Below are 15823 nucleotides of genomic sequence, written 5' to 3'. Positions count from 1 at the left end.
TATATTCCTTTTCCCAGACCAGATTGGGAAAAAAATATCACAGTACTGTCACTTGTGCACTCACTACATTAGGAAAACATAAAGTTGCCACTAAATTAGGCAAAATTAAATGTCTTTATTGCCTGTCCAGATTAAGACCTTTTTTAAAAGTGTGCTGTCATTTAGAATAAAATGTTAAATACAGAGAAAATCATTTAATTACCTACAAATCTAGAGAAATTCCCGAAGTAAAATTACTTCCTCAAGCATTGCAGGTAATGAACAAACATAGCTTTCAGCACTAACCTTTTTGCCTGAGGTAGTCTGATATCCTTGGTGTTATTCTAGCCTCACTTCCTCCTGCTCGCACACCTGTATGCTTTTCTGACACCCAGTGTGACTACTGGACAAGCACAGTTATGCTCAGTCATTTAAAAACCATACCATTCATAATTCTAACACTGCTGGGGTTTTGAAACATGCAGTTGGCTGGACTGTACAATTCTCTCCATTCTTCAGCTGATACAGCCCTTTTACTTACAAATTACTGATGACCATTTAAAATACATAAAAATAAGGCTGTGTGTGTCTTATCTGGAAAATCCATTTTTTTAAGTTGAATCAGCCATACCATACAGTATTAAATAAAAAATGCAGTAATTTTCCTGCAGTAAGTTACTGCAGTTAAATTTTGCATTTTGCCAAGGCACAGTACACAAACAAACTCCTGCAATGGCAGATCAGGCTACCACATGAAAGTTTTAACCTTCTAATGACACAGTGGGACATATTTTGCTCCTTCTATGTGTCAAGTGACATAAGGCAGCACAAGAAGCAAAACAAGGACATTCAAATATCCCTAATTCTTCATTAGTCACAATGAATAGTGATCTCCTACACAAATGAGAGACACAATGTTGTAAACTATTAAATAGGAATAGAATTTTATTCTGTTAGTCTGCGTATGTATTGGTACAGCTGTTCTGAGAAAGCTTCTGAAGAAAATTTTTCCATGACTCTCACTCTCCCAGCAGCTCCCATTGTGTCCTTCAAGAGAGGATCTCTCACAATTTTTTCCATGGCATCGGCAAATTGCGTTGGCAGAGGATCACACAAAAATCCTGTAACATTATGTGAGATTGATTCTAAAGGACCACCTGAATTAACTGCTATAACTGGACATCTCATATACATTGCCTCCAAAGGGACAATGCCAAAATGTTCATTGCTTGGTGTATAAAGCACACACACAGAGTTACTAAAAAGAGAGATTTTCTGTTCATCTGAGAATGATCTCAGAAAAGTCACATGGTCATTAACATCAAGTTTGGCTGCGAGTCTCCTCAGCTCTTCATAGTGCTCCACGTTTTCCAGAACTCGCTTATCATAACCACCTGCCATAACCAGGTGAACTTCATCCCACGCATGAGAATCAAGTCTCCCTCGAAGTTCGTGCAAAGCTTCGAGAGCCAACGCCAGATTCTTTTTTCTCTCATACCTATTAATGGAAAGAAATAAGAACTTTTTCTTTTTCGGTATCAGATCAGCTATGTCTGCGGGAACAATTTCTTCAAAGCTACTGATGTTGAGTGATGGGTAGAGGACATCTGGTTTTATGTGTGACAGGGACTTAAATGTGTCTTTGAACACGCTGGCAGTGAACTTGCTGTTCACAACGATGCAGTCTGCCATGCCAGTGGTGTACTCCTCCAGCCAGTCAAGCGGCAGTCTGTAGAGGCGCTTCAGGAAGGATTCTCTCTTGGTCAGGAGCTGATCGGGAAAGTGACAGTAAAACAAAACCTTCTTACGGGTTCTGGCCAGTCTAAGCACAGGAATGCAGGCAGACACCTAGTGCAACCAGAGAGATGGGACAAGAGGAGAGGTTAATTGTTTGTGTCAGTGCCACCAGGGTGCACATGTGATTTCAAAGCCATGCTCTGAGAGCCGCAGCTTTGCAAGCCAAGTGCCTCTCCCCCACACAAGCACATCAAGTTGTACTCCCTCATCCAGGACCTCTTGTGGCCCTATAATTTCTTCCACCTCCCCACCAAGGTCCCATCAAGCCCCAGAACTTCTCCAAGCACCTCCTTCTGCCACTACCAGGGGTGCTGGGAGCAGAGTCAAGCAGCAGTGGCATCCTCTCCCTCCAGCTGCCCCAGAATGTAAGATGTAAATTGCAAAATGCGGACTAGGTCAAGATTATCTAAAGTCAGGATGTTCTTTGATGTAAGATCTTTGTACACTTCAAAGCCTAATCAGCAAGAAAGAAGACCTCATCAGTGGAACTATCAGCAGCTAGCATCCCTTAGTCAACAACATCCTGGAACTAACAAGCCTTAAAGATGTAGTAAATCAAGATGTTGATTTCTGTCTATGTAAATATTGTTAACTTTGCAAAATACTCAAGGTCCATGTATCCTATAGCTAAACTATGTTCATTATAACACTAAAAAACACACCCACAGGTCAGAAAGACCCCTGCTCAGGTGAAGAGCATTTCCCCAAGCAAGTGTAGAAGTTAACTGGGGACATGTAACTTGCACAGAATCACAGAATCAATTAGGTTGGAAAAGAAATCACTGAGTCCCAACGATGACCCAACACCACTGTGTCAACTAGACCATGGCATAAAGGGCCACATCCAGTCTTTCCTTAAATATATCCAGGGCCAGTGACTCCATCACCTCCTTGGGCAGTTCATTTCAATGTATAATCAATCACCCTCTCTGAAAAAATTCTTCCTAATATCAAAGCTAAGTCTCCCCTGGTGCAGCTTAAGACGATGTTCTTTCATCTTGTCACTAGCTGTCAGGGATTCCAATCCCCACCTGTTAGAACATCCTTTCAGGCAGTTAGAGAGGGCGATAAGGTCCTCCAGAGCCTCCTTTTCTCCCAGCTAAACATCCCAGTTCCCTCAGCCACTCCTCATAAGACTTGTGCTCCAAATCATCCTCCAGCTTTACTTCCCTTCTCTAGAAACTATTAACCAATCATAACATTATGAGGCGCCACTCTTTGGAAGTTACTAACTCTGAATTTCTGTGTATAAAAGATGGAACAGAAAGCCTGATGGAGTGTCCTTGATTTGTAAAGCACTGTGGAGCAGCCAGGCTTGCACAGCTCTCAAATTGATGTTTCTCTATTGAGTGCATTATTATTGGCTCGTTGCACACCCAATAATGAATCCCATTTTGTGGGAATTTGATACTCCAGGGTTCTGGAGCATGTCTCTTATGAGAGACTGCAGGAACTGGGCTAGTTTAGTCTAGAGAAGACTAGGAGACAATTAGTTAATTTAAATATCTCAAAGGTAGATCTCATCTCAAGAGGATGCTGCCAGACTCTTTAGTGATGCCCACTGACAGGATGAGGAGCAGTGGCCATAAACTGAAACACTAGAACTTCTACCTCCACATGAAGAACTTTACTTTGAGGGTGGCAGAGCACTGGAAAAGGCCGCCCAGGGAAGTCGTGGAGTGTCCCTCTCTGGAGACATTCCAAACCTGCTGTAGGTGACCCTGCTTTGGCAGGGGGTTTGGAGTAGATGATCACCAGACGCCCCTTCCAACCCTAACAATTCTGTGATTCTGTGACGAGCAGCCCACCAGCATCCCTGCCTCCAGTCGGGCCAGCGGCAGCGGCGCTCCCGTCCCCATGCCCATGCCCATGTCCATGTCCGTGCCCGCACCTGGTCGCACACGAAGGCGTCGAAGGTCTCTCCGCTGAGCAGCAGCACGTAGAGCGCCACGAAGGCCATGCGCAGGGCGGCGCACAGGGCGTGCCCGCGGCCGCACAGGCTGCGCGGGAGCCAGCCGCCCGCCCGCCGCACCGCCAGCCCGCGCGTCTCCGCGAAGCACCGCCCGGGGTCGTAGTGCGCCGTCCAGATCTGCACCCGGCAGCCCCGCGCCCGCAGCGCCAGCGCCGCGTCCACCACCAGCCGCTCCGCGCCGCCCAGGCCCAGGTCCGGGTGCAAGAACAGCACGGACGGGCCCGCTCCTCCCGCCTCCTCCGCCTCCTCCATGGCCGCTGCTGCGGGTCGCATGCGCAGCCCGGCAGTCCCGGTGGGACACGTCAGCCTTGCTTCCCTTCCTCCCGGGCCTTCCCGCCCCGCCCCGCCCGCCGGGCGGCCGCGCTGCTGCCCGACGCGCCGTTCGCCGCGGTCCTGCGCCGGCCCGGCCGCTGCGCAAGGAGCGGGCGCGACCGAGGCGTCCCGGCGGGCTGCGGTCTCGGAAGGCGGCCGCCGAGCCAGGGGTACAGAGATAAGGGGCTGCTGCTGCTCAGGCATTATCCGGGGAAGCCGCGAGGCCCCGGGATGCGCGGCGTGGGGCGGAGCCTGATGCGGACGGAGACGTGGCCGGAGCGGCTGTAGCGGAGCGTGTGTGAGAGCGCGCCGAGCCCCAGCCAGCGCCGCCGCCATGGTGAGGGGCTGCCCCAGTCAGGGGGCGGCTGAGGCGCCCCCTTCCCCGCCGGCAGTGCCCGCCGCCCTCTCACCCCCTCCCGCTTCTCTCCTCTCTCCGCAGCCCGGGCCCAACCCCAGCGCCACCAGCGTCGGATCCTCCGGCCGCTCCCCCAGCAAGGCTGTGGCTCCCCGCGCCGCGGGATCCACCGTCCGGCAGAGGTGGGTGCCCGCCGCCGCCGCTCCCCTGCGGGAACAGCTCTTGTCCCCGTCGTGCGCTCTGCTCGCCGGGCTGGTGCCCTCTCTGACGTGGCAGCACTGACTGAGGCCAGTCCAGAGAAGGGCAACGCTGCTGTGCAGGGGTCTGCGGCACCAGTGCTATGAGGAGGGGCTGAGGGAACTAGGGGTGTTTAGCCTGGAGAAAAGGAAGCTCAGGGGTGACATCGTTCTCTGCAACCACCTGAAAGGAGGGTGTAGCCAGGTGAGGGGCTGTGTCTTCTCCCGGGCAACTAGTAGCAGGATAGGAGAGCACAAGTCTTAGCTGCGCCAGGGGATGTTTAGCTTGGCCATCAGGAGGAAGTGGTGATTAGACATTGGAATGGGCTGCCGAGAGAGGTGGTGGAGTCACTGTCTCTGTAGGTATTTAAGGAAAGATTGGATGTTTCACTCAGTGCCACGGTCTAGTTGACATGGTGGTGTGGGGACATAGGTTGGACTTGATGATCTTAGAGGTCTTTCCCAACCTGATTGATTCTGTGAAGTGTATTGTTTCTGCAGTCTCCTGGGCTGCTTGGTCCTAGAAGCTGGTGGAGTACTAACGTGTTGTTTGGTCTTTGTTTTCTTCTGTCACCCCTTAAAGGAAAAATGCCAGCTGTGGGACAAGGAGTGCAGGCCGTGCCACGTCCACAGGGACTGGTGGGATGTGGCGGTTCTACACTGAGGACTCGCCAGGGCTCAAAGTGTAAGTTGGGTGAATGGGTGCTGGCAGGCTTGAGGGCTGCAGAGTTCCCCTGCCTACACTGTCCTGCAGTCTTTGAATTAATAGTGATCTGTCAGTGTTCTGGGGTGGATGGGAAAACTTGCTGAGTTGATGGTTGGAATGACATATTTAAATCTGTAGTCCTGGAGAAGGAGTTTCTAAAGTTACGGTGGTTTTAAAAAGGTAGGTATGAGTTGTATTTTGTATTTGCCAGAGCTTACCATATGTGGTCTTTGAAGGCAGTGAGCAATCACTTTGAAGTTGAGAAAGATCACTTGTCTCAATGAATTAAAGCATCTGTGTACCTGTTTTCATTCTCTTTTAAGTAAAAATCTTGGGTTTTGTCTTATAATAGCTTTGTTATGGTCCTGTGCACCCCTTGAAAATACAATATAAGTGATCAACCATATGCTCGCATCAGGTGTTTTTATTAAAAAGCTGTAGATAAATTACTTTAGCTGAACTTGCCTAGCAAATAGCATGCCAATACCTTGTATATCTCCATTTTCACAAGGTGAATGTTCCAAGATTATGGTCAAATACCTAATAATGTCCCTTAAACTATAGAGAGAGCCTAAGTTTTTACCCTTTTGACCGCTGTGAGTAATTCAGATGACTTTCCCAACAAACTTTGAAGCCTAATACTCGGGTGACAAAAGTGGAAGGTGTATTTGAGCTGATGAATGCATGCCAAGTTACATCCTGAGTGGAAATTTCTGCTTATTGTAGAATTACAGTTCATTAGTTCTTGTTCTAGGTTGAAAAGTCTTGAGATGCTCAGGACTGACCCTGTTGCTTGTTTTTTTTTTTTTTTTTTTCTCCATTAATATTTTCTTTTGGAGCTCTTCAAGAGGGCTGCTGCTAGCTGCACATTTGGGGAAGGGCATGGTTATAGTCTACTTAGTGATAGTTCTGGGAGTAATCCTTCATTTGACATTGTTTTACATGTTTTCATTTTCATATATACTTGAAACTTGAGAAAACAAACTGTATCCAGCAAACCGCCAAAGTTGTGCTGTTCTCCCTTGCTTAGTCCATTCTGAGTCCAGAAAGGAGACAAGGCAAAGAAAAGACAATGAGCAGCAATAGTGTTCTAGAGGAAATCTATGCAGATAGGCAGGGCAACTGTTTTTTCTGTTGTTTGATCTACTGAAGTTCAATGTAAAAAATGAATTATACCAAACAAGAAAAACTCCAGAAGGGCATTATGATTTTTTTAATAGACTTTAACAATTTTGCTAAGTTTCCTTGTGAATCCTTTGATTTCACTTTTGGTGCTGAATGGCCACTCAGTTGTTCTCATCTTCAGTGCAAGCAGATCAGTAAACAGATTTTCCCATCTACTTATGTTGTGACACAGTGACACACTGGTTCCCAATTTTAAGGTTTTGGAGCACTGGGAGTGGTTTTTTTTGGAAGCTACTTTGGGTAATTGTATGGTCAGGCTTTTAATGAAACAATCAAATCTATAAAAGTGAGTTGGTTTTACAAATCACCCCGTGCTACATGTAACATTTTCTGAACCATGGCATGGTAGCAACTTTCTTGCTTACAGCTTTCTAGGTATTTTTCTTCAATTTTTTTTTCCATGGCAACCAATTGTTATTATCTCTACCCTGTTTAGTAGGCTTTAAAATGAGAGTGGGTTATGAAAGCTTTGTGATTGCCTCAGTGAGTGCTTCAGCTGAAGTTGTTTTTAGAAATGGTTGTGATCACTACTGCATAAAGCAATGGGAAAGCTTAGCCTGGTAGTGGTGGTGGGTGAGCTTTTTTGGTGTTTTTTTATATTGTTTAAAATTCAAGCTCTTAAAATTACTATGAAAAAATACAGAAAATCACCTGAGAACAGGTTAATTCATACTAGCTACAATGAAGGGAATTTTGCTCTAGATAAAAAGTCTATATATTTTATATTGTGCAGAATTAGATTGATGCTTTGGATATTTTTGTATTTGTATTCAATATCCAAAATAATAACTATGTTGAATAGGCAAGTTGGTTTCCCTCAGGAAAGATCCTTTATTTGCATTACAAGATGCTTCAAGATCTGTATGCCTTAAAAAACAGCTATTAGTGAAAGGGAGTTGTGGGGGATTTGGCCGAGAGGGGATATTATATTTTTCTCTTTGAAGCTTGGAGATTACATGCTTTGAAAAGAAAAGTAAACCCAAACTTTTTCATGTTTTTGGGTCACTTGGTACCTGTGGTTCCTGTATCTTGTCTTGGGCTTTCCTGCTTAAGGAGCTATAGGCAGCTTTCCTATGGATAGAAAGTCAAATTGAGCTTGTGGTACAATATGCAGCCTTATGAAAGACATTCTGAGAATGCATGGTACCAAATTTTTAGAGGTGTCTGAATCCACTTATTTATCTGTGGTGGCCTGAGAAGATGCAGGTGTTTGGAGGAGAATTGCAGGGTTTCAACAGGTTTTCTTTGGGACTAGAGGAAATGAGATATCTATGTCAGTATTGGAGAGTTGATTTTTCTCTAGGAGTCCAATGTCATCTTCATGTTAAAAAACCACTGAACACACAATCAGTCCCCCCCTGTTTATTTCGATGTAGTTCAGTTCTGATTAGTGGTGCTGCTTTGTTCCCGTGTGCCTTTGGGAACAGCTTACCTGTTCCTACTGCTGAAGGCTCAAATGAATTAAATAGTAATTCAGATACAGTGTAAGAACTATAAATTATGATTTATTTTATGTAGGCTATAAACTTGCATGTATATATATATATATATGTAAAAGTAAATAAATAAAATTATAAAATAAATATATTTATTTATATAGATAAAATGCTAGGGTTTGAGAATTACATTCTGTTGCTTAGGGAAAGATACCCCTTGAAAGGGTTGCCTGTGTAGTCACCATGTATGTGGACTTTATTTTGTTATTAGCTATTTTGTTATTTATTTGCTAAATGCTTTATGTCTGTGTTCATGATTCTTCATACCCAAATAAGTCTAAATATGATAGATAACTGAGTTTTAAAACTCAATGTAAGATTACAGTTGTGATCATTTCAAGTATGTGGATCATGATCTCATAGAAAAATATGTCAGTAAACTCTTTGAATCCCTTTTCAGTTTTCTTTTTTTTTTAACTTCATATTCAGGTAACATTTACATGCTTATAAACAGTACCCTGGAGGGTAACACAGGCTGGATAACAGATTTCCCAATAGCATGTTGAAAATCAAAAATGAGATTGTGTGAAGTGAGTGATATGAAGGAGTGTTGAGTGTGTGTATTCATGTAACTGTTGCATCTTAGAATGGCATGAATCAGCTGATTTAAGCTATCAATGTGCACCCTAAGGTTAAACTGTTTTTTAAAAAACATTACTATGCAATTTCTAAACAATATATGAAAGTAAGAAAGAAAAAAAAAATAAATTATTCATTTTAGGTAAAGATTTAATGATGTAGCTTTGCCACTTTGTCTATGTTTTTCAAGAAAGCAGAAGTCCCCGTCTCTCACCCACTGCTGCCATTGTTTTCAAATGAAACAAAACCTCTAAAACAAAACAGCTAATGAGAATCTTTTTGCCAAAATTTTAGTAGCCGCTAGAGGACTCTGTTGGTTTTTTTATATTGGACTGCATCTTTGCTCAGTTGGCTATCTGAGTTGTAAACACAGAGGATACTTTTCTAGAGACTGTGGAAACAGTGATGAATAATAATGAACCTTTAATGGCTTTTTTTACAAGGGGGGGGGGTTGTTGTACTTTTTTATGTAGCATTTAGGGTGTATAGAACTGTCTTTTATAACAGTGGCAGCAGCAGCAGTTTTTGATAGAGATGGCTATCTCATTTCTATGTGCCTTAAGATATTTCTTTGGGAAGGGAAGAAGAGTTTTCTTGTACAATTTCATATGAACTGATGAGCTCACTTGGCTGATAATGGGCAAGACAGACTTCTTTTTTATGTTAATGCATTTTCTCTTTATTTTTAGTGGACCTGTTCCAGTTTTGGTCATGAGTCTTCTTTTTATTGCTTCTGTGTTTATGCTGCACATCTGGGGTAAATACACTCGTTCCTAGACTCAGCTGCCAACTTAAAGCATACATCTTGGACCAAAACTATGGTGGATCCTGGTTGTTCTTGGAGAGAGACTGGGGAAGCTTCCTATCACCTGTTGAAGTCCTGTCAACTTTGGCTATAATACCGAATTAATTTCTCAGTTTGCTACTTGGGCAGCTTTAAAGCCTGTCATGGGTCATTTTATATTTGTATCTGTACACTTAGAATACAGGTATTGCAATAAAAGTTGTATATGGAAATAGAAACAGTCTTAACTGTATTTTTTCCTCTTCCAGTATACCACCACTAACATATTTTACAAGTGGTTTTCATAAGTAGTCATATTTCTGAGTAAATGCTCTTTGACAGTTCAAACCAGATTCTTCCAAACTATACATTGCTATATAATTTTATGCTAGAAGATCTTTTTTTTGTAGATGAAAGAGACAAAATCAGGTTCACAAGCATGAGAAGGTAACCAACATCCTTGTTGAAATAAAATTGAGGTGCCAGTGCTGAGATGGACATGTTCTTCTTTTAACTCCAGAAGAATAGCTGGAGTTATTTAATTTATTTTCTAAATGCAAGTTAAGCTTTGCTCAGTGCTCGTTATACGTAAAAGTTACATGTTTGTTTTTTTGGAGCTGCACTTGAGGAACAACATGAACTGGTACCTAACTGATTTTAAAAAGAATAATTGCATGGCTGTCAAAGACATTTTTCACCCTCAGTCACAAGGTGTGGTACTTGGAGCTGTCCTGGGCAGAGCCAGGAGTTGGACTTCAGTGGTCCTTGTGGGTCCCTTCCAAGTTAGGATATTCTGTGATTGAGTGACTGCAGCTCCAGACTCTTTCAAGGAGAATTAAATCGAATGGGAGGCTGGAAAAACAATGACTGCATTTCAAATAACAGGACATGCAAATAGGCTGAGATACAGCTAACTGTTTCTTCAGATAATTACTCCACTTTACTTCTGGATGTTCAGTATTTTCCTTTTGAACAGTCCCACAGCTCTTCCTTCTCTTTTTAAAGGTATCTACATATTTGTGCATTAGCATTTCTCACTGCTAATATGATCTTGAAGTTGGATAGAATTATTTTAGCCTGCTGTTCATGTTGAGCCCTGGTTGAATATAAGCTTGTTATGGGAAAACAATATTCTTAGTTATGCAGCCTTGACAGAAGTTCTGACTGCATGTTGTGGAAGCAGCCTCTCTTACCGCCTTCTTTAAAGCAGTTCTTAAATTAGTATTACTTCAGAAAAGACCAAACTGTTCAGAACAAAAACAAGAATGAGGAATGTGGTCTCAGGGCTGTAGAGGTAATTGTTTTGAGCTGTGCTAATGCCATAGTACCTAATGTAAATGTGGAGGGAAAGATAGAAAACTTGGAGCAGAAACTGAAAGTTATACAAAATGTAATAGTAGGAAGGTGTTTTTAGAGGTTTGGAAGTTGAGGAACAGGGAATTTTGGGGACTCAAAGGCAGTGGTGTAGCAGAAGACTAAATTGGTGGAAACTGATACAAATAAATCATGTATCAAAGGGAAAAGGATCCATAAATCATTTACCTCTATGCATATGGAAGGGAAGTTAAAACACCAGGGAAAATAAAGTAAGTAGGGGAGGTAATTCACGACTTCAGAAGGTGATCCTTCACTTAAATGCTTTGCTTAGCAAGACTATAAATTCTGTACAATCAGCAATTTCATTTTAAGGCAAGAAAATGTAAAGAGAAGACCAAATGCAGGTCTGTTGTTCTGCTGACCATGTGAACAGACTCTGCTGAGCTAATTTGTGGTGATCAAAGGAAAAGGAATGGAATACTCTAGTGTAAGGATAAGGAATAACAGTAATAAAACAGTAAGTAACCTCTTTTTTACTATGTTTTCTAATATACTGTTTGACTGGTTTCTAATACAGCAGGAAACAATTTTCTTTTAAACTCTTCCAGTCCCTAAAAGCTGTTTTCTCACATCAAATAATTCAATTTAAAGCCTTCCATATTTTTGCTCTTTTGGTGTCCTTCTGCTTCTAAAGACCAGAATTGATGATGACCTTGGAAAAGTGATGGGGGAGAGGACCTTTTGCTGTACAGCCTTTTGATAAATTTTTAATACATTTTAATACATTTAGTTCAACTGAATATAAAAATGCTGACTATTTTGACAGTGATGTCCATATTTAAATTTTTTTTTTTTCTAGAATGGCCTGTATAATGGATTTTTGCGTGCAGTGTCAAAGGAGGCTAATGTCTCTCATTTTGCACAAATTACGTTGCACCCTTGCTCAGCTTTATATTTTGTGTCAGTGTACCTCTGGTGATACTTAAGTTGGATTCAGCTAGCTGAAACATCTGTAGTTTTATTTTCCTTTTACTTAATTAAAACCCAGATTTCTGTATTGTATGCCTCCAAGTTGTGATTGTTCAAATTATTAGCATGAATGTGTTGGATATTCATGGTCATATTCTTCATGTTTCATGTACACGAGTTGTAGTGGAGTCTTGCTACTGATGTTTATCAAACTTCAGCTCCAGAGAGGTACAGATAAAGAAATGCAGGTTACAAAGACTTATCAGAATTTTGGCTAATAATGAATGAAATTCTTTATGGCCTGGGTGAAAAAATTATAGCCATACTGATAAACAGTAGCTAATCTGTGATACAGAAAACTAGTCTTTCAGTAATAGTTAGAAAAGAAGAAAGGACAGTCATTTGAAAAGCTTTGTATTAATTGACTGGGAATTAATAAGACTTTGGATTTTTATGCCTACTCGTATGAGATTGAAATACGAGCTTGACTGAGCTGACTGTTGTAAATATCTTTACTTAGGTTCTGCAGAAGGCTCTTAAGTCCTCAAAGATCTTTACTTTGCCTCCTTTACAATAAAGATTCAAGGTATCTGGAAGAACTTGTGTTTCCATAGAAGAGATGATAAAGTACTAGAACCTTTTATCCTTGACTTAAAGTAGTTGCAACCTCAGACTCCATTATCTCTCAGCTGGAGAGAAGGAGTTTTATAAGGAGATGGTTCTTTTGTGCATGAGTTCATCTTTCTTAAGGTCTTCTCCCCCCACCCCACCACCAACAATAAATCTGAGTATGTGACCAGGTTCAGTTTAATTTAACAGTGACATAGAAGCTGAAAGACAGTGTTCTTGAGGCTTGGATGGAATAGGTCACTGATAGAAGAGGGAGATGGTCAAAGCTCCTGCTATGCAAAAGCCTTGCACTTTTAACTTGTTACCCAGACATAAAAGGGGGAGAGAGACTTCTTTAATGCCTTTATAATAGGAAAACTTTAACCTTTGCTCTTGCACGTATTTGCACACTGAAGTTGAACAGCCACAAGCTATTTATCTGTAGGTATATGGGCTTCATTCGTTTGTCAGATTTGCCTTTTGCTTTTGCCATCTGCTTAGAAGCCAGCTCTGCTGCTGAACACACGCACACATGCACACACATGCTCTTTCTGGTGGTTTTTGGTTTTGTTTTTTTTCTGGAGAAAGAGATGACTTCAAGGTCTAACTGGATGTATACTTCCTGCTTTGGTGATAAGGCTGCATTGATGTCTTCATATTAGCTGTTTATATAAGTGTGTTTCATGGAAGACTTTTCTAAGCTTGGCATTGGTAATAATATACTAAGAATAATAATGATTCTCAGCTTAAGATCTCTGGGGGGGGGGGGGGGCTCTGCCTTTTAGGTTTTTTTATTGAGGGGAAGCTTGTATAACATTTGTGATTTCTGCCATGATTTCAGAAGTTGCTGAAAGGAAAGGCAGGCTAAGCAAGAGGAGGTGTGAAATTACTGAGTATACCACACCCCGACATGTATTGTTATCTTCTCTTCTTCCTTCTGTGCTCTATTTATCTCTTTTTCTCTGGAGAACTCCGAAGTGAATTGTGTAGTAGCATAATGCTCTGATGCAGAGGTATGCCAGGCAATAACAATAATGAACAGGACAGACCCATTTTACTTAAGTCAGAAATTCAAGTTCAGATGTGTATCACCACAGATTTGATACTACTATCACACATGTGGCAGCAGGTTGCAAATAATTATCCTTGTTTCTTATTTTGAGTGATTTTTCACGTGGCTGCCTTTCAAAATAGTATTTGTGACTTTTTGACTAAACCAAAATTCAGAAATTCTTTGAAGTTACACTATTATTTCATAAAATAGAACTAAGCAAAACTTCCCATGCACTGCTTCCTTGAAAGATCTGCATGTCTTAAAAGGTGAAAAAAGTGAAATTCCAGTTAGTTTAGTGTGATTTTTTTTTTGTTCATGCATTTATCACTAAGTACACTGATATGGTTTTCTTCTCAGATACTACAAAGAGATAGAAAATATGCTTACACATTATACAGAGGTTTGACATTGAGTGAAATGCTTCCAAAATCAGAAATAAATTTGTTGTTACTGTGCTCTGGTTTCAGAGGGGCTGCATTCCCAACATCGCTTAGTTATCAAACACTGTTCTGTGAGACCTTCCAGTTTCTTAGCTACTGTCTTGGTTGTTTTTCTAGTAAGTTAATATGAACAGAACCTAAAGCAATGTTGCCTTAAATTCCCAAGATTGGCTGGTAAGTAATGTTTCTCCCGACTTACATGAAAGTGCCATGCAGTTGGAGTGTGGCATTTGTTATAATCAGTGAAGGAGAACATATGTGGTCCTCACCTCAGGGAGACATCTGTGAGGGAGGAAACATAACTGCACGATACAACTGCACAGAAATTTGTAAAGGACCAAACTATTGTAATTCAGTGTGAATCTGAACTTCATGCAGTTGTGGGCTTTGGTAGACCTTGCTTTCTAATTTTGTTCCATTTTTGTTACCATAGTCCTCCTTTTACAATAAGTAATCGATGGATAAAATGAATTAAATGTAATATTTAATATCTTTTAAAAATTAACACTCTTAACTTTCTTTAATCTCAAAGCTTTTTTTTTTTTTGTTTGATTGAAACTACGATGAAAAATAATTGCAAATGCCAACATTTTCCATGAAATTGAAATTCATACTGAAACCAGCTCTTAACACTAGACAGCCATGACAGTGTGAAATAGTATTGGAAATAGGTATAGGTCATGGCAAAATGTACTTCGGTGAGAACTTGTTTATGTCTTTAATCCAGCTCCCTGCTTAGAGCAGAGTAATCATCAAGGCTTGATCAGGTTGCTGAGAGCCTTCAGCAATTGCATTTTGAAAATCTCCAAGGAAGGGGTTTCTCTGGTACCCATCTCTGTGCTTAACCACTCTCTGGTGAAGATATTGTTTCTTATATCCAATCAGAATTCCTTTGTTGGACCTTGCGGTGATTGCCTCTCATCCTTTTGCTGTGCATTGCTGGGAGGGCTCTAGCTCCATCTACTTTCTAACCTTAGCTGGGGACAGCCATTTGTGTTTTACCCTCAACCTCTTGAGCTAAACAAACCTGGTTGTCTCTGTCCTGTGTGTCACGTGCAGCAGCTTCCAACCATCTAAATACCCCTCTCCTAGATTCTCCAGTTTGTGTTTCTTTTGCACTGGGGGCACAAAACTCAGTTTTCCAAATGAGTGTGCAATAAGGGAGTATCTTTACAAGTGTTTTGCTGACATGCCCGTTGTGCATCTTGTTCCATGGTTAGGCTTTGTTGCTGCAAGGGTGTGCTGCTGGTTCGTGTCCAGTGTGGCCACTGGGACATTTTGTGCAGAGCTGATCTCTAGAGAGTCAGGCCGTGTCTCACCGCATGGAGTTGCTCCATCCAAGATACAGGACTTAACATTTATCTGTCCTGAACTTCAGAAGGTTTTTTTGTCTCATTTTTCCACACTGCTAAGGTCCCTGAGATTGCAGAGCTCTTCTCCACTAGCTATCACTTTATGAAATTTGGTGTCCTCATAAACTTGCTGAAGATGCAGATAATGAGACCAATTGCCTTCCTGCCAGCAGCGCGACAGTGAGTTTGCATCACTGCAGGATTACTTCAAGCTTCTGTCCCTGTTTATGGCCATCCTGAAAAAACCTGATATGTCTGGGCTTGAGCGTAATCCTGGCACTGAGATACTGAATTTCACATAAGGACAGGCTCTAGCCTCATGCATGGAGGATGCAAGTGAAAACTCAGACGTGCTTGAGAGTGCCTTCCCAAAATTCACTAGGCACTGTTCCCAGGCCTTCTGCTTATTCATTTCTCACTCACCACCTGTGCATTCAGATCTATCTGCTGGCTCATAAACTGATTTATATAAAGTTCTAACTTCTCAATAGCCTACACCATTTCTGTTATGTGTAGATCTCACACAGACTGTACTAGAAGATGCCTCCAACATGCACTAGGTGGCCAGAGCAACACGTAAAAGTTAATTTCTGGTATGATTTCAGTTGAAAAGTATGTTTTTCTGAATTTCCTCTTAGCATTCCCAGTGAATCCAGAAGAAGGAAGAAAACTTCCAAGTAT

General features: G+C 41.8%; 2 protein-coding genes across 2 annotated transcripts; one reads left to right on the top strand and one right to left on the bottom strand.

The window, feature by feature from the left end:
• Window positions 1–896: 896 nt before the first annotated feature.
• On the bottom strand, window positions 897–4413 carry ALG2 (ALG2 alpha-1,3/1,6-mannosyltransferase). Its single transcript, XM_054634705.2, has 2 exons — window positions 3668–4413; window positions 897–1827 (listed from the first exon to the last, which is right to left on the bottom strand). Exons 1-2 carry the CDS (start codon window positions 4394–4396, stop codon window positions 925–927), a joined length of 1632 nt encoding a protein of 543 aa, XP_054490680.2. The 5' UTR covers window positions 4397–4413; the 3' UTR covers window positions 897–924.
• Window positions 4259–9640, top strand: SEC61B (SEC61 translocon subunit beta). The gene is made up of 4 exons (XM_054634857.2): window positions 4259–4397; window positions 4500–4597; window positions 5235–5336; window positions 9307–9640. The coding sequence occupies exons 1-4, from the start codon at window positions 4395–4397 to the stop codon at window positions 9392–9394; spliced, it is 291 nt and encodes a 96-aa protein (XP_054490832.1). The 5' UTR covers window positions 4259–4394; the 3' UTR covers window positions 9395–9640.
• The last annotated feature ends 6183 nt before the right edge of the window (window positions 9641–15823 follow it).

This window comes from Agelaius phoeniceus, chromosome 1 (assembly GCF_051311805.1).
Source record: "Agelaius phoeniceus isolate bAgePho1 chromosome 1, bAgePho1.hap1, whole genome shotgun sequence".
NCBI lineage: Eukaryota > Metazoa > Chordata > Aves > Passeriformes > Icteridae > Agelaius > Agelaius phoeniceus.
The sequence above is the reverse complement of the archived record's forward strand: the minus strand, read 5'-3'. Positions and strand labels throughout refer to the sequence as shown.